Source organism: Gavialis gangeticus, unplaced genomic scaffold, assembly GCF_001723915.1.
Source record: "Gavialis gangeticus isolate Ggan-Ray unplaced genomic scaffold, GavGan_comp1, whole genome shotgun sequence".
Classification (NCBI taxonomy): Eukaryota; Metazoa; Chordata; order Crocodylia; family Gavialidae; genus Gavialis; species Gavialis gangeticus.
The window spans coordinates 59145714-59173632 of record NW_017729004.1 but is presented as its reverse complement, the minus strand read 5'-3'; the positions used below and the strand labels follow the sequence as shown (position 1 = coordinate 59173632).

The 27919-nt window shown below is 40.9% G+C and overlaps 1 protein-coding gene across 1 annotated transcript in view; it reads left to right on the top strand.

The window, feature by feature from the left end:
* The first annotated feature begins 7314 nt into the window (after nt 1–7314).
* Nucleotides 7315–27919, top strand: part of SLC25A13 (solute carrier family 25 member 13) — a 109862-nt gene continuing 89257 nt past the window's right edge. The window contains exons 1-3 of the mRNA XM_019508458.1: nt 7315–7407; nt 15029–15171; nt 22779–22894. Coding sequence (XP_019364003.1) covers nt 15062–15171; nt 22779–22894 — 226 coding nt within the window. The 5' untranslated portion in view covers nt 7315–7407; nt 15029–15061. The remainder of the gene's footprint in view (nt 7408–15028; nt 15172–22778; nt 22895–27919) is intronic.

Below are 27919 nucleotides of genomic sequence, written 5' to 3'. Positions count from 1 at the left end.
TGTGGTGAGGGAGGGGGCAGGGGCGGGCAGGAGCTGCCCAGGTCGGGGGAGGGCAGAGCAGTAGCTTGTGGGGGGAGGGGGCAGTTCCTACCACTGCTTGTACCCCAGGAGGCCAGGGGTGGGGCATGTGCCCCCCAGATCTGCACAGGGCAGGGCAGGCTGCAGGCGGGGCTGCGTGGGTCTCTTCTTGGTTGGGGCTAGGCTTGGTGTGGGCACTGGTGGCACTGGGAGAATGCTGCATCCACCCCCAAATTTCGCCACTGCCAGCCACCTGGCGCAGCCCTGGCTTTTCCTGGTGTGTGGGTGGAGGCAGGGCTGCACTGGGTGGCTAGTGGCAGTGGTGCTGGGAGTGAAGCGGTGGTGAAATTTGTGGTGGATGCAGCATCCTCCCGGTGCCGGCAGCACCCAATCTGTGCCCAGCCCTGACAGAGAAGAGCCCCGTGCAGCCCTGGCTGCAGCCCGCCCCACCTCGTGCAGGTCTGGGGAGCATGCCCCCCTGTGCCCTTCCGGAGTGCAAGCAGTGGTGGGAGTTGCCCACCCTGCCTGGGCAGCACCTGCCCCTGCCCCCTCCCTCACCGTGGGTGGCATTGATATGTCCCCGTGTGCCCCTTCCCTCCCCTCTTCCCTTCTACCACAACAGACTTACCAGCTGGGGGCAGCTCTCCATGCTGCCTGAGTGCTGTGCTGCAGCTGCGCACAGCACAGGTATTTATCGGCCAAATTATTGGCCCCATCGGGCCAATATCTGATGCAGCAAATTTTCTTTATATTGGTACCGATCCACTATTGGACTGATGTACTGGTGCACCTCTGAAGATTATTGTTTCTAAAATTTAGTCTGTGGCTGTAGAACTGGAGGGATTTATTGCCACAGGGCTAGTGATTGTTAGGGAGTTCCACTTTAGTTACTGGAAGACCATGCAGCCCCATGCAGTAGATGCTCAAATTCAGCTCTCCTCCAACTGTCTTCTGACTCTTGGCTTTCAGTCACTTCCTACCTGGACCAACAGTTACTAGCCTCTGTTGCACTGTGTATTTGCTTCTTGCCCTTGTTATGTGTGAAGAAATGCTCTTGGTATTAATACCATGCTAGGAAAAGCATCCGGTGTACCACTAAGAAAGACGGGCGATGCTTCCCGGAGTGGCTATTTTTATTCTGGACTTTATACCATATCTGTAATGCCTTTTCTTCTCCCAGTTGTTCCATGTACTTTTAAGTGAGGCAGTCCACATTCTGCTTGTAAACTTGCCAGTAAGACTTTTTTTTCCCTGCTGAGTTGTGCCTATTTAAATTCATCATTCTTGATCACAATCTAACTTCTTTCCATGTGGTGAGGGTCTGCATTAAGAATACAAATGCCATGTCTGAGCTCCGTTTATGGGCAGCTAGTTCCATTCTGAGGTGAACTGTAATGGACCTTTGGGACAGGTGAAATGGGAAGCAGAGTACATTGGCGAAGCGGTGATATGGAACACACTTTGCACCTCAGAATGAACGTATGGAATTTGCTTTCTGTGGAAGAGCTGCCATTTAGGAAAACAGTTTGATTTCTTGCAGCTAAATTACTTTCAAATACCTAGGAAAGGTGAATTCTCATCTATGCAAGTCACTTGTTTGTGGTTGGCTGTTCTATAATAATCTGTCCCAAACCTGGTTAGAGCATCATGATCTTCAGATACTTTGAAGAAATCTGTGGTATAGATGGAAATTCTGCCTGACAATTTAATGTTCCAGCCTCTAATTAAAAAGGCAATGTATTTAATAGGGGTGTACCGAGATATTGGTTGACTATTGGATTGGCACCGATAAATGGAGAAATGACATTATCGGCCTTTTTTGGTCATTGTAGCTGCTAATTACAGTCACGTACCTGGAGCACCCTGGCAAGCGTAGTCCAGTCTCTGCGCGTTGCTGCCAGCCTGAGCCTGCAGCATTTACAGGTCCTGGTGAGCAGCGAGAAGGGGTGGGGGTACCGGGAAGCAGTCACAGGGACTGTGCTCAGCAGCAAAGGGACTGTTACTGGCTTCTGCTGCTGCTGCCGCCATGCCAATGCCATGTGTGCATCCGGGGCTTGAGTGCCAGGGCTGCCACAGACATTGGGTTGTGTGCAGGTGGGGTAAGATGCCACTGTGCAAGGGACATTCTGCTCTGCCAGGCACTGGGTGACTTTGCAGTGGCTTCTCCTTGGTGGCTGCGGGAACTTGGCTGTGCGGAGCCCACTGGTGCTGAAGCAGCAGCGTACTCTGGAGCTTCAATAATGCCTGGTGCTCCTGTTTACACAAGGGTCTGCCCCGCCCGCCTGAGACAGTAGCACAGGTTGTGCTGGGAGCGGGGCTGCAGGTGGGAGCCATGAGTGAGGGAGAGACATGCATGGGAATAAGGCAGTCACCACCTTCTTCATTGAGGGCTACAGCAGGCAGGAGGTGCAAGTCTGTCTATAAATGCAAAACAAAAAAAAGTTTATTTATGTCAGTAGTTTAAAATGCCTTGCTAAAATGCCTATTACTAAATAGTGGTTGTTAGATGGGCATTGGCAGATATGGTGGTTAGCCATTGGCTCTCGGTATTGGCCAAGAAAATCTTTACCGGTGCACCCCTAGTTTTTAATAATAAAGATGAAGTTCTGGGGCCAAGCAGAAAGGCCATCTTGCTTTTTCTTGGGATTATAAAAAGTCCCTTCTGGCTTTAAATATGTATAATCATCTGACTTCTTGAATAACGAGCTACGTATTTCGTTGCAACATAACTTGTGACTAGACCAGAAAATACCTCTTAGAAGCTATTGGCTGCTATCTTGATCTAAAGGCTTCAAGGGATGGAGAATCCACTGCACTCTTTGGTAGCCCTGTTTTAATGATTTCTGACTTTTAGTAGGGTGGGAAGTTTGTTGTTTCTGTGATGATCCAGGAAATGTGAGAGAAGCAAGGTTTTTCAGTGCGTTTTTTTGTTTTTTTGTTTTTGATCAGGTGTATAGTTGAAAGAAACGTTAGATAGTCTTACAGCCACAAAATGTTCTTGTTCAGGTCTGGGGCACATCATCTCCAAAATCCTTGCTTTTACTGTTAGTCACTTTATTTTTCCATTTTGAATGTTTCTAACTTCATTTTCCAGTTGCCAGATCTTCTCACACCTTTTGCTAGATTAAAGAGGATTTTAGAGTCGTCTCTCCTCTCTATGGAATTTGGTATAGTGTAGATTATGACCAATTTGTCTCTTAAATCTTCTCATTATGCTCAATGGATTGAGTTTCTTCAGTCATTATGAAAAAGGCTTTCCAGACCTCAGATAATTTTTGTAGCTCTCCTGAATACTCTCCAGACTTTCAATCTTTTTTTAAATGAGTGAATATGAGAAATAGCCTCTGAGAATATAAAAAAAGACCCTTTTTATATAAAGTAGGACGAAGGGATGGTTTTGATTTCTCCAGCCTGTTTTCCTTCCTAGTCCATGTGGTTCCCAGGTCCTGTAGTGTCTTCCTCTGTAATTTAACAAAAGCTCCTCACTTTCTCTCTGGGAGGGACTAAAATACATGTTGATGTTGTGAACAGCCTGTCTTGGGGCATCCTGATACTTGTATCACCTCTGTACTCCAGATGTGCCCACTGATATTAACTAATTCACTCGCCACTGACCATGTTGTCAAATGGTGTCTTTTCCCCATCCTGTCAAAGTCAGACTGCTTACATTTGCCATCTAACCCCTCTACCATTGGACATTAATTCTCACCCTATTTCTTGCTACCATTTCTGTCTCTTTCTTTCATCTGCCCTTCCTGTATGCCTTTGTAGGGATAGAATGTTGTATTCTGATTTCCTCAACCTCTCCACCCTTCTTTCAAATACCTCCTATGTTACTTTCAATAAACAGATCAACTGGAGATGGTTGTTTTAAGAATCCTCCAGTATATTTTCCCTTTGTGCATCCTATCTCCTGTATCATTTTCACAAAAAGCTTCTCAAAGGAGGGCCTGTCATCTTTCTGTGTGTTGTCCAGGACAGAGCATGTTGTCAATCTTGAAAAAAACTCAAAAGTGTGTTCAAGTCAGTAAGGCAAGGTTCTTTGAGTAGATGTGATATCTTTTATTAGACCAACTGAGTAATAAAGTTAGTAGTAAAGCCAGTTTGGCAGGAAAGAATCTGCATAAGTATGAATTCAAAACAAGGGAAGCTAGAGGAAATTGAGTAACAATCAGAAAACTCCAAGCCTGAGGATCAACTCAGCCCTCCAAGCTCCGTTTTGAGAGGCAGCCCTATTTCTAGGCCAACTCCTGGTTTTCCAGCAGTCCATTTTTATATTCCTTTTCCTTAACCACCTTTGCTAGAACAGGGGGAGTAAGGGTTTCGAATGCTGGGGATGAGGCAACATTCTCTACTTCACTGGGGAGCAGCCTTTTTGACAGGTGTGCCATACATTAACCCTACATTATCTCTGAGTGCCACTCAGATCCCTTTCCTTGTGCATCAGCTGCTCTGTTTTACATTTCCTGCCCTATCTGCCACTATGTTGCCTGTCTCCTCCCCGATCTGCCACATGCTATACAGAAGTTGTCTATGCTACTTGTGGCATACTTGCCAACATAGGTTGGCCACCCCTGCTCCACTTCATACAGTTAACTACAACTTAATATAATTTAATGCACATATTTTGGATAAAACTTTCAAAGAGTCTGTATTGTTTGGGAGTAAAATCCATTTTGACTTCGTAGGTTTTACTCTAGTCTCCATTTTTTGGTGCGACATTGCCCTTTGTTAATATTCTGTATGGTTTAGCTTGTTCTCAGATCCTGTTTACGGTCTTTTTACTTAAAAAACAAACAAACAAACAAAAAACAAACAAACAAACAAAAAAACAAACCCAAAAACTTTCCATAATCCAGCAGTTCTCTACCAAATGTGTGCTAATGAAAGCCAGCTACATTTTTTAAGAGGTAGCACCATTCACAAAGCCACTCTTTGTGCAGAGTAATAACAAACATTATCTCACTTGGATATGCTTTTTCAAATCTCTCTTCACGTGATGAGACAGATGCCATGCCTGTAAATTCATGGCAGAGGTTTTTGCTGTTTTTGTCCTTCCATGGGACCAAAATAGAATTGAAACCATTGCCTATCAACAAAAATTGACATTCATTAAGTACTAATTTAACATCCTATTTTTAAGACAATTTTTCTGAAACAACAGCACAAGCACTGTCTGGTCAGTGTATTCTGAGCAAACCAGCTGTTAGCTTACACAGCTTGTCAGTCCCCAGGTTCCTCACACTCTCCTCATTTGGCTTTGAAAACTGTTTAACTTCTAACAGAATGATTTTTCAATATGGTGAATGAAAAATGTGAGAGAGACCTTCTTTCAGATAGTGAACCTGTTGGTTACAATGCATCCTCAGTAGCAGATCACTTTCCTAGTGTGAATAAGGCTTGTGTGTGTGTGCGCCTTGTCTGTATTTACAATTTAATTGTAACTGTTAATATTTTTTACTTAATTGTTTAGCTGCACTGACATCAGTGGAAGCTGTAGCTGACTTACTGATTCCCACAGTCTTTCAGTCTTGTTTCCATGTAGCTGGCTCTGGGGAAATCTAACCAATAGGGGACTTAAAATGGCTGCTGGAGTTTGGGGAACCTAGGGTATATGCCTCTCTAAGTTGTTTAATGCCACTGTAATTAGACCAATATGAGCCATCCTATATAAATATCAAAAACACAGTTTCCCATGTCTCCCTTTCCTTTCAGTTATTTCTACAGTTAACATTTTGCAGCAATTAAAACATTGTGAGGGATAAGGTAAAAGTAAATTTATCGACAGGGAGATCCCATACAGATAATTGTTCATTTTGGAGTCAATAAATCCCTTCTGTCAATTTGCTGGTTGTACTGTGGAATTGAGCACAGAAGTGCTGCAGAGATCGAGGGACCTTTCTACAGAATTTAGGTCCAGCTTGCGGTAGAATGCCAAAGACCTCACAAATGGGCTCTCGAGTAAATAACCAGCTTAGTACAAGCTTATGACACTTAGAACAGCATGTACACTCAGATAACACACATTTTTGAGAGTCTCAACCCCACAATTGCACTTTGATTCTGCAGCTGCTTCTATGTGGGCAGATCCTTGGGCAAATGTAGGATCAGGGCCCCACCTGTGGAGTCCGTCTGTTTGGGTCCATAATAAAAATAGCATTGGTAGTTCCACTAGATAGTCCTTATTATTTTTCACTAGGACACAATACAGTCCCTACAGCTACTCTAGTTATCATCATTTTTAAATTATAATGCATAGTTCTTAACTAAAACTCACTGTGCATTTTGGGGGTTGAGTTTTGTCACCTTTTTTGATCATTTATAGCATCCCCATCTAGTTTCAGAAATAATTTTTCATTGTCCATTTTCTACGGCAGTTTATAGCATAAGTTACTATACTCCTTATTTTTTTGGTATAGCATTGCCTGTTTACATTTACTCAAATGATCAGTGGGTCCTGGTTATGACTGTAAACTCCATCTGACTGGAGGACCTGGTAGCAGTGTGATGGGGCTACTTGTGGTGCGGTAGCTCCTATAAAATACCCCAATGTTGCAACCTCCAAAGTAAGGTGAGTATAGGGCACCTCAAAACCCTAGCCCCTACTGCCTTGTTGAGTACTCCTTGGTTGGAGAAAGGTTGATGACCCTTAGCCTAACAGAAACGTGACTTCGCTGAGCAGTTAAGAAGTCACCAGTGTTTCTTATGTGTTGCTGTCTCTATTTTGGGTTTTCTTAGGCAAGGTTTTTAATGCTTTGCTTCCATCAGGTATACATTGGGGTAGAATTTGTTTTGTAAATCAGAAAAGGGACACACTTTACTGCAAATTAGTTTAGGATGTGAGCGGACAGCACATCAGCTATGATTGCCTGTTTGTGCTCTTGCCCTTCAGTAAATGGAAGGTAACACTCGATTCTGAGGGATGAACTTCCAGCTTGTTACTGCAGAATTGCCTCATGGTAACTTTTTGTGCACTCATACCCTTGGGGGAAAGATGCTAGAAGTGTAAAAGTCTGTGTGGCAAGCACAGTATTTTGCCTAAATGCAGCCAATGGGCAGTTTGGTACTTAGACAGTTATGCTCACTGTTGTTTGGTGCTTGTTTAAGAATTGTGGAATTGCTTTAGAGAAACATTTGTAGCAAAAAGGTTGAGTAACCAAGTATAAATGTTAAGTGCATAAAGTAAACATGACCAACTAAATCAGTATCTAATTTATGTAAGGCTAACACTTATTTTCATCATTCATTCTTTTGTTTGAATGCTTTCTTTTTAAATGACACTTTGACATCTTTTGTATAAAATATGCATATTAATGTAATTGTATTTACTTGTAGGTGGCTCAAACCAAGAGAGCTGATCCAGCTGAGTTGAAAACAATATTTTTGAAGGTATGTAGAGAGTAAATATTTTATCCTTTCAGCCTAAATTTTCCATATCTTTTGCTCCTTTATTGCAGTATTCAACTCCTGATAGTTTTTCAACCATTAATCACTCACTGTATTATTACCATGTTAGACTTAAATACCACTATCAAAATTGAACAATGCTCACTAAGAAGTCAAATATATTCTTGAGTGATTATTGTACTGGCTCAGAAAAATATTACTATCTTGGAGGGGAAAAAAAAGCATTGTTCAGAAAATGGGATAGGAGTTTCAACATGCTTCCTACACATGGTACAAATATTAGTGTAGACAGGTTGCTGTTAGACTACAGGGTAAATTGTCTTCTCCCATTTGGGTTGTGCCAATGCTTTTGCTTTTTTAGAGGTGTAGGCGGGATCAGTATGTAAGAAGTTGGTTGTCTTTTGTCAGCTTCTTGTTTCTGTTTCCTCCCGGATGCTATGGAAGAACAATAGAATGTACATTTACTTAGATGCTTAAATTTAAGCATGTGTGTGCTGGATTTGACCTTAGCCTACAATAACGATGATAAATTAAGGGGGGGGGAAACAGGATGCTTCAGAGCATAGTGGGTATGGCCGTCTGTGGATAGTATATCCTTATCTGGACAAGTGTCACTAAATATTTCTACAGGGAAGATATAATAGCATCATAGAACAATAGGGTTGGAAGGAACCTTAAGAGGTCATCTCTCCAGTCTCCTGCTTAACACTGGATTTATCCTTGTCTAAACCATCCCAGACAAGTGTTTTTCTACTAGTGCTTAAAGTTCTAGTGCCAGGGATTCCATAACCTCTCTGTTGCAGTGCTTATCCACTCTCGCCCACACATGGATGGATGGATGTATAATTCCCCTTCAGGTCAGCTCAGTGCAGATTCTAATAGCGGTGACTTCCTGAACCTAAACTTCTTTTGCTGCGGTCAACATCTTTGCAAGAGTCTTAATACTATACTGAATTCTCTCCCATTTTCTTATCTTTGTGAACTCTTTACTGTATCTTTCATATGTTTTGCTGAATTGTTGCTGTTGGTTGTGAAATGCATCCTCTGAATATATTCATGTTCCTAAAGTTAGACACACAGTTATGAAAAGCTCTAAAAGGTGTGAAGTTTTGAAATCTGAGAGAAAAATCTCTGCCAGAAAAAAATGGCCTTTTGGCCATTCTTGTTAACACTTGAAGAGCTAGAAGGATCAGGCAGAGGAAGCAGGCCAGAAAGACCCTAGTGATTTCTTGTTTCAATGATGAGGAGGAAGGTGTGGTCTAGAGTGAAGACTCCCTGTCCCTGTTGGAAAATAGATTATTCTGTTTTCTCAAAACCGCAGCATTCTCGTGGTACATGCGTAGCATTCCCTTTGAGTGTACCTCTTAGTACACCCTGCTTGCCAGTAGAGGTTTTCTTCAGCTGCTTGAGGCTGTGAATCTGATAGGTCCATATGGAAACATGTGAAGTATACTAGTAAAAAGACTTGCATTCTCTGCCCCTTTTTCTGCTCTTCTAATCTCCACTTCCCATTAGACTGAAAGGGAAATGACTCAGTGGTCACAGAGGAATTAAATGTGATCTCAGTATTTTATTTAAAATAGTACAGAAGATGTATCACCATTCCAATGCTGGCATATAGCCTACAAGCTAGTTGTGGTCCCAAGCATGAATTAAACTGCTCCTGTCTGTGTCTCCATAGTTGGCAAGACCAATCCAATTATCTTTCTATATTGAAGGTCTCTTTTTAAGAAGGACCTGCTTTTATGAGTACAATTTAACAGCATTTTTTTACTTATTTATTTTTAGTAAAGGATATTGTAGTGTGCTGTTTTGGCAAAGGCATTTTTAAACCCAAATAAAATAAGGAAAAAATGCTCTTAAATTGTATTTATAAATAAACAATACACTACATTATTCTTTATTGTGCAGAAATAAACATGGCTAGCAAATTATTCCTTTTCTAATTGAATCACATTATATAAAGTTGGCTTAATGCTTAGTCATTTAAAAACAACTTTGGATTTTTTTTTATAAAGAAAAAGACCTCTCAATGAAATGCTAACATTTTTTACTTAAAATGGGACAGAACTGGTTAATATTATACCATCTTAAATGTATGGAAGCAAGTTACCAAGAAGCCATTAAGTTACTATGGTATAATATCAAATTCTCTGTGGGTATAATTGCCAAAATGGAAAAAATACAATTGTAAAGAACTATATTTTTAATGTCTACTCCAAAACCAATACAGCCGATTTCTTTTTCTCTTCTTTGTTATGATAATTTACAAGAAGTAACTCTACTTTTTTAAGTCTTCTACCATAACGCCTAGGAGATTAGACTTTAGTCAAAATGAGCAAGCTGACATTTTTCAAGGTCATTTTCTATATGTAGTATAGAGTACGTGATTGGATTTTAGATGCACATAAGTAAATCACAATGACAAGAAACAGGGGGACACTGAAACCTTGTGCTGTTTTCTGTTATTGAGTGTCCTAGCAGGGGGTTAGTCAGGAAGGGAAAAATGAAATATAGAAGCCTAGACCAGCTGACTTATTTAATTTGTTTCTTGATAACAGTTGTGTTAAAAGTTTTTGAGCCTGGGATTCTAAAAGATTCTTTTTCCTGCAAGCAGCTGAATTGAAATTAGTTGATCTGCTAGATGTATTATAAAAGTACACTATTGACAGTTCTTCTAGCATATCAACTGGTAAGCTTGCTCTTAAGAACACTATTGAAATATAAACTCCTAAATGATACCTGGCATGTACCTATATATCGGGTGACCATAAGGAAATCTGGGACATCTGGAACACTGCCCCCCCAAGTTAGTGGTGTTGCTGCAGGCAGCCTGCAGAGACTGGTGGACAGAGGTTTATGCACAATCTGGTGGGGAGGCAGAGCTGCTAACCAGCCGGGGCTGGGCTTCAAATTCTGGGACTGTCTGGGCAAACCAGGATATATGATCATCCTACTTATGTGTCAATAATAGTTTAGTCTTTCCCCACCCCGTACTTTGTTTGGTTTTGCCTCTGAAATGTAAAGAAATTACAGTTTCTGTAAGACCTGCATTTACATAGCAATGAAAAATCTACATATTCTAATTCTCAAAGGGATGTCTAGTGTGTGAGCCTACAGTAGAAGTAATAGTACCATGAGACACCCATGTGGCTTTACAAAATGAAAACTGGCAGCTCCCTTCCCCTGTCAGAGGTATAGCAGTATAAAGCAAAACACATGTCTTTGAACTACACCACAGCATAACGAGATGCACCTAATGTGTTAATTACTGCCCTGTGGAGAGTAGTAGGAGTGTTTTATCATGCCACCTTCAAAAACAAAATACCAAAACAGTTAAGTTGCTTTCCAGTTCATGTTTGTTGTCCTGATTTTTTTTTTTTTTTTTTTTTTTGAAGTAAATGTATGGTAACATAAGCAGAACAAAAATTGTTCCTTACCATTGTGTTTTCATTTTTAAAGTTTTTGCAGTTAATTTGAAGGCAAATCCCATGTTTAGCTTTAGATATACAGGTTTCCCTTGATTTATGTGGGTTCTTTATATGCAAATTTGCTCTTATGCAATACGCATATTTAGACCCAGGATTTGTTATATGCAAGATAAACTTGCTCTTATGTGATCAGGATAGATGCCCCCTCCCGCCTAAGCAGGCAAGTCTGTGTGGGGAGGGGAAAGGGCCATGGCCCCACTCACCCCAGCCCTAGCTGCATCAGCCCCGGGAGCGGCCAGTATCAGCTGCCTGCCACCGATGGACTGCACCATGCTTCACCTGTCCCACCCACGCCTGGGCTCCGCTTGTCTGCACTCACCTCCGCTCCTAGGCTACCCTGTGCTGTGGTGCAGGCAGCTGGTGTCAGCTGCTTCCAGGGCCACTCCAGCACAATCTGGAGTGAGTGCGGCAAGCGGATCCATGGGCAGCTCAAGGCACAACACTCACCCCGGCCCCAGGAGTGGCTGCAACTAGCTGCCTGTAGCAGATGGGCTGCACCATGCCACGAACACCCTGGGGCTCTGCCAGTCCCCACTCACCCCAGCTCCTGCTGAAGCAGCCCCGGGAGCAGCTGATACCAGCTGCCTGTAGCCTCTGGGCTGCACTGTGCCATGGTGCAGGCAGTTGGAGTCGGCCATTCCCAGGGCCGAGGTGAGTGCCGCGCCCTGCGCTGCCCGGGGCTCTGCTTGTCTGCACTCACCCTAGTCCATGCTGGAGTGGACCCGGGAGCAGCTGACACCAGCTGCCTGCACCAGGCCATGGTGTAGCCCGGCCGCTACAGGCTGCTGGCATCGTCTGCTCCTGGGGCTGCTGCAGCAGGAGCTAGGGTGACTGGGGACTGGCAGAGCCCCAGGGGGTTCGGGGCATGGTGTAGCCCAGCTGCTACAGGCAGCTGGTGTCGGCCACTCCCAGGGCCGGGGTGAATGCCATGCCCCATGCCACCTGGGGCTCCACTTGTCCATACTCACCCCAGCCTGTGCTGGAGCAGCCAACACCAGTTGCCTGCACAAGGGCGTGGTGCAGCGTAGGAGCAGAGGAGTGCAGACAGTGGAGCCCAGGCACAGTGTAGCACAGCAGCTGCAGGTACCTGGCACTGCCTGCTCCCGGGGCTGGGGTGAGTGCTGCTCTGTTTCCTCTACTTTGCTGCCTTGTGCAGCCCTAGGAGTGGCACCCCTTCTCCCACACCTTTCCTAGTCCCAGCCTTATTCCCTCCCTGTCTCACCGCCATGGGATCCTGTCCCTATTTGTTACATTGTAAAGTGGGTTCACTTTATGCGAATTTGATTTATGCGTCCGTCTCTGGGAACGCATGTACTGCATAAATTGAGGGAAACCTGTATTATATTTTGACACATAATTAGGGATCTTAAAATTTGGGGAAAGCTGCTAAGAGTAGGCAGGTTGAGAGGTGGCAGCAGGAAGATTATTACTGCTGAAATATTAAAATATTTTGTTGTTGTTAAAGAACTTGGATTGTGTTGGTTGGGTTCTCTTCAAGGCTCATAGGGTTGGCTGTGCCTACAGGTGTCATGGGAGTAGTGGGCAACTTCTAACACAAATATAAATAGGATCTTGTACTCTTGATCTTGTTTCTCTGTTACTGTCTGTGGTTTCTGGATCTCTCTCAGTTTTTAAATGTCTGATGTTGCCATTCTCTTGTTCCTGTTTTCTTCATTTTTCTTCCTCTTTTTTTTTTTCTCCTTGGATATCTATCGTCTGGGGAGACAGCACTGTATGGGGATATAAAATTAACTAAGGCCAAACGTTTTCTTTCTTTTTTCTGATATAGCCGTTTTATAATTAGCTATTGCACAGCAGTGTTCCCAAAACAGCTGCTCTATGTGAATAGTATTCTGGGATAACTACTCCAGTCACAGAAGAAAGTAATTATTCTGGAATAAAATCACTCTTATTCTGGCACATTTGTGTTCACACTGCTATTTTTCAATAGCTTAATCTGTGGGATAGCTGTTCCAGTATAGTTAAAATGGCTCTGAAATACTTCACTATTGGTTTAAGAAGGCAGAGAGGATGGATAAGCACCTGATGAAGTCCCATTGTAGTCATTAACAGGGATCCAGGTTTTCTGTTTCCCATGGGAAAATGGAGAAAAACGTAGGTTTCCCCCTTTACCCAAGGAAAATGTGGATTTTTTATTTTAACAGAAAAACCCATAGATTTTGCACTTTTGCAGAGAGGTCTCTGCAGGCTGGTGGGGTTCCAGCATGTAAGAGCTGGGGGGAGTGGGAGGAGGGCAGTCAGGTAGGTGGTGCCATGTGCATGTATATGCAAATGGCCACCAGGCAGTCTGGAGAGCAGTTCCCACAGGTAAGTTGGGTGGGGAGAATTGAAGCTGCCATAGGGTGGGTGGGAGTGAATTGGGCAGGGCTGGGGCTGCTGCTCAGCCAGGCAGTGCATGGGGCTTGGGGCCTGGGGCTGCTCCCCACTGCTGTGCCCACTCCCAAGGGAGCAGAGGAGACCCGTGCTCCCCATATCAGTGTGTGCAGGGTGGGTGCAGGCTGCCTGCTGCCCCAGGCTTGTGTTCCCTTCTGCCCTCCCCTGGGGCCTCCGCAAACCAGTGGGTATGACCGGGAGCTGCAGGGCAGAGCAGGGCCATGTGGGGATCTCCTTGCTGCTGCAAGCTCTACACTGCCCTGATGAGGCCCCCCCTGCCTGTGCGGAGTAGCAAGAGGCATAACCCTGTGCCACTCCCCCTCTGCGGGCAGAGGACGCATTGCCAGGGCAGCATAGAGCTTGCAGGAGCAAGGAGATCCTTACAGGGTCCTGCTCTGCTCTTCAGTGCTGGGTCACACCTGCTGGGCTGCTGAGGCCCGAGGGAGAGCATCAGGGTGGGGAGTGCAAGCCCTCAGAGGGAACCCCTTGCCTTTAGCACTGATCTGGAGGGCATGGGTCCCTCCTTCCCCCTTGGGAGTGTATGCAGCGGTGGGGAGCTGGCCCCACTCCCCACCTGAGCCTTCAGCAGAGGGAGGGGAGCCAGGCTATGCTCTGCTGCAGCTTGCTGCCTCCTGCGGCAGCGTCTTAGGCTCAGGCACTGTTGTGGGGGAGCAGTGGGCTGTGGACCCAGGTCCCTGGCCCCATAGCCCTGGCATCTGGGGGCTCCCTCTGACAGGACTGGGGGGAGTTCAGGGCTGTGGGTGGGGGGCGAGGGGCTGTGGAGGGGAGTGAGGGTCCTGGACCTGCATTCTGTGAGTACAGGTGAATGGGGAGCTCTGACTTTTCCAGGATAAACCCCACCCCAAATCTAATACCAAAATTTATAGGTATTTAGAATTTATTTTATTATAATGATTGAAGCACTGACAGGCTTCCAAATTGCTTTAAAATTGTAGATATATCAAGAAAATAGTGTGTGTGTGTGTATATATACACACACACACACACACATATATGTGTGTGTGTGTGTGTGTGTGTGTGTGTGTGTGTATATATATATATATATATATATATATATATACACACAATATTAGTGGCCTTTTGTTTTAATGACAGATTTGGGTATTTTAATCAGAGAACTTGCAATTTTTTTTTTATTAGGGAAAACAAGGATCCCGATCATTATAAATTAAGCATGTGCTGAAGGTCCTGACTCTGGAAAACACTATATGCAGAATTATGTACTGTTGCCCAACTAAATTAGAGGGAGTACTGATTTTAATATTTGTTTGGTTGTATATCGTAAAATAGTTTTTTTGGCTACAAAGCTGATTTTGGCAAACTTTGAAGTAAGTAGTGGTCTATGGTCTTTGATATATCTGTTACCTTTCTTTTCTCCCCCCAACACCTTTAATTACTTCTCTCACCTGTTGCATTTTGTTTTAAGATGCATTGTAAATGCTTGGATGTTTTTTGCACCCCAGCGCAATCCTGTGCCCTGGTGGCAGTGTCACATGGGGCAGCAGCTGCAGCCAGGCTAGCGGTTGCTGTTTTTGTGCCTCTCCTACATGTTGTTGCCTGGGACTGGTGCCCTGGTGCCCCCTCCCTTAGTTATGATACTGACCTGATGGGCCAAATCTTGATTGGCACTTTTGAGTGCTGCTGGAATGCCAATAAAGAACTCATTTGAGATGCTTAACATCTTTTTCCTTTTACAGTATGCAAGTGTTGAAAAAAATGGAGAATACTTTATGTCTCCTCATGACTTTGTCACCCGGTACCTGAAGATAATGGAAGATGGGGTCCCCGATCCAAACTCTGTAAAGCTTCTAGCGGGTGTGGTGGATCAGACCAAAGATGGGTATGTGTTCTGTTTTTCATTTTAATTGTAACCAGATCAGAAAAATTATATGAACTCTCCTTCTAAGAGAATCTGATCTCTCCACTGTTCAAGTGTCTGCATTCTACAGCACTTGGAGAAATTGCTAACATACCTGACCTAAAGCTCCCATTTCATAGAGGAAACAAGCCTTCAGTAACCTTCAGAGTGAAATGTGTCAAAGGCATGTTTCAAACAGGGTTTGGAAAATTACCAGTCCAAGAAATAAATCTACAGTAGGAATGAAAGATACTAAAACTGTGCACATTGCTGCAATTTAAAGGCATGAAACGGTTACACCCTGTTTTGTACTGTATCAAACAGTATTGTACTGTCAGTCAATTTTATGTTTACTGACTTGGTATTTTGTCTTTCAGACTCTCTCTTACTTTTGTCATATTTTTATCTTTCTTTGGTTTCCTTCCATTATTGTTTTCTCTTTCTTTGGGATAATGATCATTAAAAAGGTGGAGATAAATCAGGAAGAGAGGGAAGGTTTGACAGAAGCAAGTCTATGGAGCTTTGGCCTGGCATGATTCTCCGTAACACCAGTGAACACTTACAAGGCTGTAGTCAGTTTTTACTGCTGCTGCTTCTCAAAGTTATGACCAGTAACCAAAGCATTTGAGGAGTCTCTTTGTAGACATTGGAAGACAGTGCTGTTGCTGTCTACACATGGTACACATTTGTAAGGTTGACTTCACCAACAATTGAGGTTAACATCTCTCTTTTTTTTCTTTTTTCTTTCTTATTTAATGTGGTCCACACATTTGTTGTTGGTACGTTAGGCAGGTTGCCACTTCAGCCCAGATTTAATGTTTTTTTCAAACACTGGCTTAAAGGGTGTTTAGAAAAAACTTAAAATGTGAAGTTCATAGTTTGGGTTTTTAAAAAGCAGAACATTTTAAAAAATGATTCATAGTGCAAGGCTGAGTGATGATTGTTGTTTGGAGTAGAATGTGATTCAGATAAGAAGCAAGAATAGAAAATGCATGCTTTCTACAGATTGGACGTAGATATAACCAAGTACTTTAGTGTTCATTCTTATGCCCTCTCTCTTGCTCACCTGACCCTCACAAACCTCCTGTGGTTAGGAACTGTAGACCTTGCAGACAAGTTAACATAATGATTGCTATCCCTGGTAAAGGAATTCTTTAAAAGGTTACATAGCTGTAATGCAGTGAGAAAGTGATGGCTTCAAATGGAGTATAACTGGAAGTGATAAACCCTTCTCAGCTTTCTACCACTCTTCCCTTCCTCTGGTCTGTAAAGGTTGCTTTTTCTGCATTATGCAGCTCCAAAGCTATTATGTAATGGGAAGATTGGAAGTATGACACGTACCTTCTGCATAAGGTAGCTTGCTCTAGAAGAGATGGCAAAATCTTAAAATATGTATGTAGCTTATGTTAACTCATTGACAAATTAAGGTCATAAACTTACCTTGTTGCAAAATCCTTGTTAGCTACAAGAGTTTGCATTTGCAGTGGAGATATTTGCTTGGTTCTAATGGCCACTAATCTAAAGTACATTTATTGCAATCAACTAGCAGCAGTTAGTCAATGAATATTTGTTATCTTTTGAAAGTCTCTTGTAGTTTCCAAGTTGTCCTCTATCAGATGGGCTGGACCATTCTGAACAAATGGCAAAGGTTCAGAAAGCCAAAGAATTTGATAGCATCCTGTTGTCTAGTGTCACATGATTATCTTACCACATGCCCTGATTCCATTCAATGGTGGTTAAAGACTCCAGTGAATGATTATCTTCTACTTTGGTTTGCTCTTGGTTTTTTGGTTCTGATAACAAAAGGTTGCCTTCTCTAAAACAGGCTGCAACCTGGTAGTCTGATAGCTTGTGCAAAGTGCAAGCCTGCTTTTGTAGCCTTGCCTTTTAACTAGCTACAGAATGTTCAGAGATTCATAGATGTTAAAGCCAGAAGGAAGTGTAATATAGTTCAGCCTGATCACTTTTGTAACACAGGCAATCTGCAGGGAAAGTATCTTTCAAGAGAAACAATGAGTTAATTCTGGTGTATTTTTAATGGTTTGAAATGCACAAGTGCAAAGTGCTTGTATAAATGCTTCTAGTATAAATGTCTTGGCTCTTTACGTCTGTCCAAGTAGTCACTTCAATCAGAAGATAAATCTGTCCCTCATGGTGGACAGGTACAATTACTGTTGTCCAGAGAAGCCAAGATGCTCCAGTGCTAGATTCTATAGAAATCTCTTAAGGCAGTCAAATAAAAATTGGACCATGAAGCAGCAGTTGACTGGTTAGCCAAAACTTCATAGGAATTGAGGATGTTTAACTGTTCATCCCAAAGTTATCTGTATAAGGTTCATATTGCAATCTTGAGAAGTACTGAAGGAACCATCTCTGTGCCAGTTGTCCCCTCTTGTGAAGAAAATCTGGCTCCGAAGTAGCACCACTTATGGCTCCCTTGCCCCTGGGTTCTGGCAGGTGCTATGAAGTTTTGTGCTTGTGAGGGTGGAGACTGAATGGATTTGACAGAAGAAATGTGTAGATCTTGAGGGGAGGAGGGGGAAGTCTGCATTATTTCCTCCTAATTCCACTTCTCCAGACAGCTCAATTGGAAGTGATAGTACAGACTAGGTTTGGATTATGTTTTACAAGGAGCCCTACAGAGATGGTCATGGTAGCAGTTGTACTACAATTCCAATAGAGCAGCACTGCCAGGATTTCATGTTTTTTGAGGGTTGGTCACAGGTGCTAGATGGTGTGACAAAGATGCAAGATCTCCATAAAGTTAGGCTGAGACTCTTGTGAGCCCTGTTGTAGGAGGAGTAAGTCCTGTCCCATGTCAAGGAAATGGGGAACAGTTGCCTGTAAGGGCACCCTACTTAAGATTGTGTTCTGCCAAGCTCTCTTCTTTTTAATAGAAAAATACTTCAGTTTGTTCAGATTGGATCAGAAGTGTCTTCCAACAATATGATGCCTGCACCAAGGCATTATCAGGAGTAGTCCAGGCATTTCCCATTCTGTCTCCTGTAACATAATGTATTTTTGTCTGCTGTTGTACTTTAAATGCCTGTCTAACAAAATAAGTATTTACTGTACATCTCAGTTAGTTTGGACTGTAGTAGCTAACACATTTTCCTGAGAAATACTGTACACTTTATTTTTAGAAAGGACAAACCATTCAGAAATAACTCTTGGAAATGCCAGCTTTTTTCATTTTTATTGAATATAAATTTATGTCTAATGCACCAATTTATGTTATACTTAGTTTACCTAGGTTGGAGTATAAAAATAATAGATGTAGCTTCAATTTGTGCCCCATTATGTTATCATGCTTAAATTGCTGATACAGTAAAACATATGCATTGATTTCTGAAGAAACCTCTTCATTATTGCATTTGTATGTATTATTACAGTGGGTAATGGCTTTTTTTCTTTGTATGGCTACATGTGGACTTTTCTGGTAGAAAAGCCTTATAGCTGCTTGGCATGCAGATGCTACAGAGAGGAACACCAATATAAAAGCTGAGGGAGAGAGAGAGATAGGGAAGCTGTAAATAATGGTCTTGATGTACCAAATCTAGTGGGTGGATTAGCCTTGTGATTTGTGTGCCTCTGTTAAAATTCAGGATTTTATTCTTTCCTCAGTAAATTATACAAGCAATAGTAATACCAGTGTTAATGAGGGTAGGGTGGGGTTTGGAAGTGGCCTTTGACCACACAGAATATCTGGATGCTTGATTCATAATTTGTAAACATATTAGTGCCTTCCCTCTGCATCAGTTAAAATACCAGATTATTTGGATTTTCTTTTTTTAGCCTTTCAGGTTATAAATGAGCACTTGTTTATGTAGGTAAAATAACTCTTAAGTAGTATATTGAAGTTCATGTTAATATCTGCTGTTTAATGACATCTAATGATATTCAATGAAGGGTTATGCTAAACCAGGAAGAAAATGTGTTACCCAGGCAACTGCCCTTGAGCAGTATAGAGCATCAAGCATATGGCTATGTAGCACACATTATTTCAGCGTCTTTAAGCATTAAGAATCACACGTGTAATTGACTGTGAAAAATTACTGCTCAGTTACTGTATTGTATGGTCATAATAGAAGTAAATGAATACGTCATTGTTGTTAGAGCAGATCTGTTGGGAATCACTAGCAGGCTAGTCTACTTAAGGTGCAAAAATACAATAAGAAGAAAATAGCTGGTTTAATTAGCATGTAAAAATTGGGTTAATTTGAATTCAGCTGGCACAGCAGATATTAATGTCTCTTCCTAATCATCTGGCTAGAACCTTGCATTTGTATACTTTTTCTTAATCTTCCTATAACCATGAATAATTGTGTTTTAAAATTGATATGGGTTATTTTAATAATCCACCTTGGAATGATTTATTAGGGGTTCTTATTACTCAAAAATGCTGATGAACATTGTGTTCCAAATACAAAACCCTGCAGTAGCCTATATGGTGGGGAATCTTCATTAAAACCCAGTATGACCCACAGGTGCAGTGTAGCATGTTGTTTTGATTTATTGTATGTTGGGCTCTACAACTCTGGTATATTAAGAGGATTGTGCTGCGAAAGGTATATTAATAAACCCAACCCATTTACCTGTTAACCTATTCTCTCTATGCAATAATCACACAATTAAACAGTAAAATCAATGTGTTCCTTTTTATAGCATGTATTCATAGCTACATTCCATTGTTGATGCTATTGGGGTGTTTTTTAATAAGTATTTGTCCTTAGAAATCTTCTCCAACCCTCCTGCAGCATTGATAGCATTATCAAATCTATTTGTTTTTCATTTACAAGGATCAGTCGTTTCCACTTCCTCCCTTGCACATGAAATGGCCTGCTTGTTTTGGTCCACAAAGTCCCTTGCTCTCCTCCCTCCCCCTCCAGTTTGGATCTCTTTAAAGCCTTGTTGCTTCATCACTGCCCCCGTAAGAAGTGTTGACTACCATATTAGTAAGCATAAAAAATCTGTTTAATACATCCCATAGTTCTTATTCATTGTGTATTGTCTATATGTTCTCTGGAGTCTGAACCTTCTGCATTTTGTGTCTTGTTCACCATTTTAATAATTATCATCCTTAATAAGTAATAATTAATACTTTTTAGGTTTTAGGCTTTAATTGTAAAAAACAATAAAATAAGTAAATGCAGAAGTAAACTAAAAATAAATTTAAACTGATATTTTTTGCTTCAAATCTGGAGGAAAAATTACACCCACTAGGATTTTGGTTTTAAAAGAGTAAATATTGTCATGATGTGTCAGACCAGTGGACTGTGCAGTCCATTATTCTGTGTCAGTGGCACTAAGTGGTTCAGGAGGAAGTTATCTGTTATGCCTTTTCCTCATATGGTAAATTCTTGCAGGACCTGTCAGGGTGGTGACTTATTCACCAAAGTATGAATATTGTTATCCCTTATAAATGTTTAATGTAATTGATGATATATATATATATATATTTGACAAGATTTTACTGATGCGTATATAATCTTGTCAAATTTTTTCCTCAATGTACTTCATGGCAGCAAGTCCCAAAGGTAAAATATATTTTTTAATTGTAACAGTATATCCAACTCTCTTTTTCTTTCAGGCAGCTAAAAGACATTCCATTAAAGATGCCATAGGATCTGATCTGCAATTGTGCCTCCTGCTATGATGCATATACATGGCAGGAGGTGCAGTTGTGAGATCCCAGTTGCACCCTATTGTGGATGCAGAGGTAGCAGGGAGTATGATCCTGGGCTCCCCCCAACACTGGAAAGTAGCAGCCTGGATGCACGGTGCTCCCGAGGCTGGGAGTGCAAGTCATCTGATTGGCACTCCCAGGTGTGGGAACACACTGGAACCCTTCAGGGGCTCTCTGATCCCAAGGGCAGGACAACTGATCAGCTGGCTGCTTTAAATCTAGAGGAAGAAGGTTCTGATCATCAGCTCACTGGGGGTGCCTGCCAGCTGATTGGTGCTGGCCACAAATTCAGTTTAAGGCATTATGGGAACCAGCCACAAAGTTATTACACCAAATATGTGTAATAACTTTGTGGCTTAGTCCTTATTTTATCAGGCCATTAATTGCATAAATGTGTGGCTGGGTTACTACTTAGGATGTGATTAACTGGTCAGTCACACCTTAAGTGCAACCTTAAACAGGGGGCTAAGTTTCACTGAATATCCCTTGCATTCCATGTCTTCAGATGCTTCTTATAAAACAGCTAATCTGTGGCTATGATTGCTGCAGTGCTGGTTTCCAAGCTTTTTTTGGTTAATTTTATAACTTTATTGATATATGCTTAACGGAAAAAAGCGCATCACTCATGATGAAACCAGATTGCCACTTTATTTAATGTCTCTATTTTCCAAACCGTTGTAGTTGAACTTTTTTATTGAGATTATATACAATGACACATTGATGGAAAAGATTTGGGATACCAGCTAGCCTATAATCAGTTATGTGCATGAAGAGCTCAAATGATTTTTTCTGTGTGTATCACTTGTCATTTCCCTATGCTAAATTTTATCCAGCCTCATGTACTTACAAGCCCTCCAGTGAGCAATGTATGTTCTCCTTCTGGTTGCTTTCTACACTCTGGGTTTCTAGGGAAGAGAGCATTCCAAGCAACCACTAGACACAAGAGACTGAATCTGCAGGCAGCTGTAGGTTGTGCCTTTTAGACATTCAAGAAGAAAGAGAGAGAGGGCAGGAGGTCAGCACACTATCTCCTCTGGTCTAAAGACACTGACTCTCTATTCTGACCATCTAGTATAACCCAGAGAAGTTTTGAACCTGTCTGGTTCTTGTCAATGTCTGATGATTTCATATACCAAACTATGAAGCAGGTAGAGAAAAAATGCTTTCAATGCCTTGTAGATTAGGAGCCCAACTATAATTGAGTTAGATAAACAGCTTTTGGTTTGGAGGAGTATCCTGGCTACTGATAGAAGAATTGTGGCTTTATGCCCAGTGCATAAGGACTGTGATCTATAACTAGAAAGTTACTAATTTGCAGACAGTGCATCTTGGTTGGTTCCATTTGAAAATGAAGGGCAGCAGTTAGGACTTAAGGGCAAGCTTTCCACAAATGCTTAAAGGTCTGTCTGCAACCCCAAGTTAGTTTGGATCCCAGAAGATGTGTAGTTATGGTGGCATAGAGAAACAGGGTGAATTAAGCCACAGCAGCTCCATGTTGTCATAAATGAACTGTTTCCAAAACCTAGCTTGGGTACTGCTATAGTTAATTTTCAGTCTGCAGGGTAGATGTGCTTTAAGTACCTTGGTCCCACAAAAAGTTGATGAAACTTTTATTACTCAATATAGGACTTTAAAAAAAAATTGTTTTTGTTTTTTGTTTTACAGTAAGGCATAAATTGTTCTGGAGAAAAAATGCCCATTTCACCAATTTGCATCCAGTGGTAATGGGCTACTAGCACCCTTCTTACTGATACATTTTCAAATATACTGTAAACAAGAACTTATTGTGCCACCTTTGATTGAGGGCTTGTTTGTATGCTGGTTTGCACAGGTTGCATTAAACTTGTATTTGCATTTTCTATGAGTGACTACTTTCATGCTTCTTGTCTTGTCTTATCTGTAGGTTGATATCCTTTCAAGAATTTGTCGCATTTGAATCAGTTTTGTGTGCCCCAGATGCATTGTTCATGGTGGCCTTCCAGCTCTTTGACAAAACTGGCAAAGGAGAAGTTACTTTTGGTAAGCCATACTTTTATTTGTGAGTTTTGTGATGTTTAGTATTCAAGTAAGAATGTCAATTAAAATATCAGATTTCTACCAGCAAATGTTTTTCTTTAATCTTTACAAAAAACATCTACAGAGACTATAATTGAAAGATATTAGAGGCAAAAACTCTCCTGGGTCTTTTTATGTTTACTTTGGTTTATTTGTCTTTGCCTTTATGTGTAATCATTTTTTATGATTTCTTCTGAGTTATTTGCTTTCCCTTTTTACTTGTGTGAGGTTTCCCAAGTAGCAGGGTGGAGAGGAGTTAGGAAAGGTTGGTAAAACTGCAAAACTGCCGAACGATGTGGGAAAACATAGGACCTGCAATAAGTTTAAATGACTTTTTGTTGTTGAAGTTGGATTTTTTTCAAGTTGGTTTCCTTTTCAGCTTTAAAACTTTACTTAATATTTTTCTGTATCAAAGCCATTATTTTCCCTTACTAAAAACCTGTGCTACTCTTTGGGAGCTGAAGGGTTTATACTAACAACTCCATAAGAAACACAAGAGGCCACTTTAAACCATGGTCATTGGTATTGTTTGTGGGAGTTGTGTTTTTTTGAAACCACAGAGACAGCTTCTGACATATGTAGGAGTAATTGCCACCTGCCCTACTCACAAGTTACCGTTCTGTCTGGAAGAACAATACTCAAATTAGCAGTTGAGAATAATTTCTGAAAGTGGGCTGCAGTTCAAAGAGCCTTTTCCCCCTTTAAGTTCTGTAAGTATCAACAATATATAAAAATAACTATTTTCAGTTTGATATGTATGCACTCAGTGGACCTCTCCTCTTGGTGAGTGAACACTTCCAGATAAAAGGACAGTCAGATGAAAGTCACCACTTCTTTGTTTCTTCTGGATGGAATATACAAGGACACCCTTAATCCAAGAACCGTTCGTCTTATTTTAATGTATACAGATGTGTTTTTTGTGTTAAAAGCTCTCCCCATTCTGTTTTAAATGGGAAGATTGCTATAGTAGTTAGTAGCATTTTTCCCCCAAAGATGCACTGGAAATTACTCGATATAGAAATGACTAGGCCTCAGTAATGTTTAGGTCAATTTAGCTTACTTAGCTTATTTAATTTATTGGCATGTTGGTTGTGTGTAAAACATTAAAAATCTGTTACTTGTTTTAATAGTGTTAAAGTGATTTGAGACTAAGATGGTAATACAAAAATTGAGAGATATCAGAAAATAAAAGTTTTTTATTGTTTTTTGCTGTGGCACAGTCAGCTGTAGCAGCACCAGGGGCAGAAGACCCATTACCTTGGCTAGACCCAGAGCTCTGGCCAAAGTGGCGTGGCTTCCTGTGGTGGTAGTCGGTGCTCTGGTGGAGAGCCAGGGTACAGGCTCCTGCAGTGGTAGCATGGTCAGAAGTCTTGTCAGTGCAGCCAGAGTTTGCTGAGCCAGGTTTTTTACCCTGTCTCTGGCCATGGTGTTGCCCAGTGCTGCTGTCCCCAGAGCGCTGTCTGCTGCAGCTGGATGCCCCACCACCATGGCTGGAGCCAGAGCAAAAGTCCATGGACCAGATGACCTGGATCGATGGGCTGGATCCAGTTTATACGCTCTGTTTGACATCTCTGCCTTAGACCAACTGAGGTTGGTAGAATGTCAGTGATTCTACCAGGAATTGCCTGTTGCTGAGCTGTGCTTGCTTTGGAGCATCATTTGTGATCTAGAAGCAACTTAATGTTTTCATCTGCGTTATGTCAAATAAGTTAAAATGTTAATTTAAATTCTTGGTGTTCTTACTGGTTTGTTAACAAGTCAAAAGAAACAATGATGAGAACAAAACCCCAAATTTTTGGGTTTTGGTATTCTGAGGAGAAATTTTTATTTAAAATGGTACTCTCCTACTATTTTTTTGGATGGCATGTTCAAGCATCTCAAACTCTAAAAGAAAGTTATTGAGAAGTGGCAAAGTTACTCTAGGTAAGAAAGGAGCCTGCATGAGAGTAGGTCAGTGTCAAACTCATGTTGAAGAATTGTCTACTTGAAATTTCTTCTCTGCTGAAGTCTAATTTTGGCATAGATTTTCTTATTGCAGCTATCTTGAGATAGTTCATAAAGGGGACTCTGCTGAGGTTGGTAGGCTCTAGATATTTTTGTCTTTCTCCTTTTTCTTCTTTCAAATGTCAGATTTCAACTTCTACACAACACTTCTTTGACCCTTTTTCAAAGTAAAGGGTGGTGTGATATTTGCATGCACTGCAAGGAAGAGATCTTTTAGTTTAAAAAAAAAGGGTTTCTAATTCTATCTCAAATAATAAATTATATTCATTATTCAGTGTGAAAGAGGTTGGTATTAATTATTATCACTTAATTCATTTTTTTCACCATTAAAATTGAGAGAAGTTTGATTGAGTCTTTAAGTCAACTCTGGAAAATTTAGGCAGGATGTTTTCTATACTGCTTCTTTTACATTGTTGAATATTATGGAGTAAAAGAAAAGGAAAGGAATTAATCTCTGCTGATAAATGAAATATCTCAGTTATTAAGTTATAAATTTGTAGCTGGCTGAGTGTTGCACAGACAGACTATTCTAGTTTAAATGAAGTGTAATGTAGGCTTTTCCAGTAGTTAATTTTGTATCTTTTCCGAACTAAATTATACTAAGCATGTTGCCCAGTTCTGGCATTCCCAGAGATACAGTTATCTTGACACTGAAATTGCAGGCAAATATTTATAATTATTGTTTCAGTGGCTTAGATAATTTACTTAGTATATACCAGGCTATAGGTGTGTGGGGGCTGTTCTAGGTACCATTGAAGTGCAGAGCATTATAGAGCATAGTTTAATTCCCCACTTTAAAGTAAAAACATGTTTTGGCTACCATGCATGACTTTTTTGTATTATTTATTAATTTTAGCCATATGCTTTACAGTTGTAGATTTTTTCCCCTTAAAGTTAGGATTTTTTGACTGACTGTTTAAATAAGTCTCTGTGGAGCTGGCCAAGAAAATTGGGTTTAGAGCCAAAGAATGGCTACTGGTAAGCAGTGTGATAGCATAAGGATTATTTTTATTCTTTGTAGTTTACATTGATAGAATGGAAGACCTCAGCACACTTTGGCTCATAGCTAATTAGGACTTCACCTGGCTATTGCATCTTTCTGTAGATTTATCTGCTGTTGATGTGTCAAAGCTTTGACAGTTTTTAAGGAGTTAAAACTCTCAGCAGGAAGGTGGAAGGAAGTTAGCTGGCTTTTAAATTTTGAAGCAAAGAGCAAACCATTGCTTCTTACTGTTGAGTGTTGACAAGCACATAAAAGCTGATAATGTAAGTCCAGGGGCTTAAGAGACTTAGCAGTATTGCCTTTTTGTCATGTTACTGTATTTTTAATACCTCATTAAAGAGGCAGAGATCTTTGAAATTCTTTGCTATGTTGCTTTCTTATTTCTTTTTCTTTCTTTTTTAAATAGAAGTTTAGATGTTAAATATTGGGAAATCAAGACCATTTAATAACTGCCATCTTTAATTCTGAATAAATGAAATAGGGAAGTAACAGTTTTGAGCCTTGTGTGCTATAGTAATGATACCTGGAACTTTGTATTGCTATTCAAATGTTCTTTGCAACCCCTCAGAATGGCAGGTAACTTCTCCACATTTTAGGCATGGGAAATTAGATACAATATGATAGTGATTTGCTCAAGTTTGCATAACCAGTCAGTAGCAAAGCTGGATTGACATTTTAGAAAATGCTGTTTTTCTAATTACTTAGTTTTAATAGCTGAACTAAGAGCTAGTGCCTCTTCTGTAAAGAACAGGGAAGTGAAGTTTTGGTGTAAAGAGTTCTGAGTTTGGAAAAACACTTACTGTGAACCAAGACTTTTTACTGCAACTGGCTCTTAAGCCATGTTACAGAACATATTTTTTTATTCATCCTTTAATTTAGGAGGTGACAAATGTTAGAATAAAACAGGGTATGAAGTGATATTTGCTGCAGTCTAAAGATCCTGGTCTCCTTTCATGTGAGGAAGGATTTGAAGACACTTTTTTTAATGTTTGGACCAAGTGCTAGTCATGTTTGTTATGGGTATGTTTAATTCCATTTTATAAGTCAAAGCTGAGGTTAGCGGGAGATCTAATTCTTTTTATTAAATAATATCTCAGTGAAGTAAAATTATTTTATTTATACCAAACTGTAGCATATCAGAGAAAAATATTACCAATTTTAGGTGAAATCCTGGTCCCACAGAAAATTAACTGGAGTTTTAATGTTGACTTCAGTAGGTCCAGCTTTTCATCTCATGTGTGATCTTCCTTATCTAAAATTGCTAGGTTTAAGAACTTACTCTTTTGTGTGCAGAAGTAATATTTGACTGCTTTAATTTTACGTGGTGAAATTTTGGAGAGGCTATGCTGTATTCATTATTATAACCAAGAACAGGCCCCTGTTTTAGGGAAGAGCTGTGAACACCAGTTCTGCTTGAGAGTTAGAATGGAGAGGTGCAAGGCATATATATACTTTTGCAGAGAAATGTAATTAGTGCTTATGCTATCAAGAATTAATTATTTTTATGATGCATTCTTCTCTCTATTTACAGATTTATTATTAAGCTATTCTGGTAGGATCTATACTTAGGGTGGCCATTGATCCTGTTTTATATTGCACTGTCCTGTTTTTAAACCCTTTATCCCCCGTCCATTTTTAAATGAGGAATGGACTGCAAAGAGTCCTGTTTTCAGTTCACTGGTAGAAATGTATGTCAATCATTTGTCTTTGCTATTTACTGGGTGTGCTTAGAGGTAGAGTGGTGGAAATTGAAACTATAGAAAAATGGCTGTGAAGTGTCCCTGCGGGGAGAGGGAGCATTTCGAATGGTGGGAGGCAAGATAGAGTTTCACATTTGAAACTAATGTGCTTTGCACTTCCATGGTAAAATGTATTTTAGTGTTTTCATCATAAGAGTGCTTTTACAGGATTTATTCACTGCTGCAAGCACACAAACTAGCTTAGGACTAGCTTGAATAAAAATCTTGGGTGCATACAGGGTA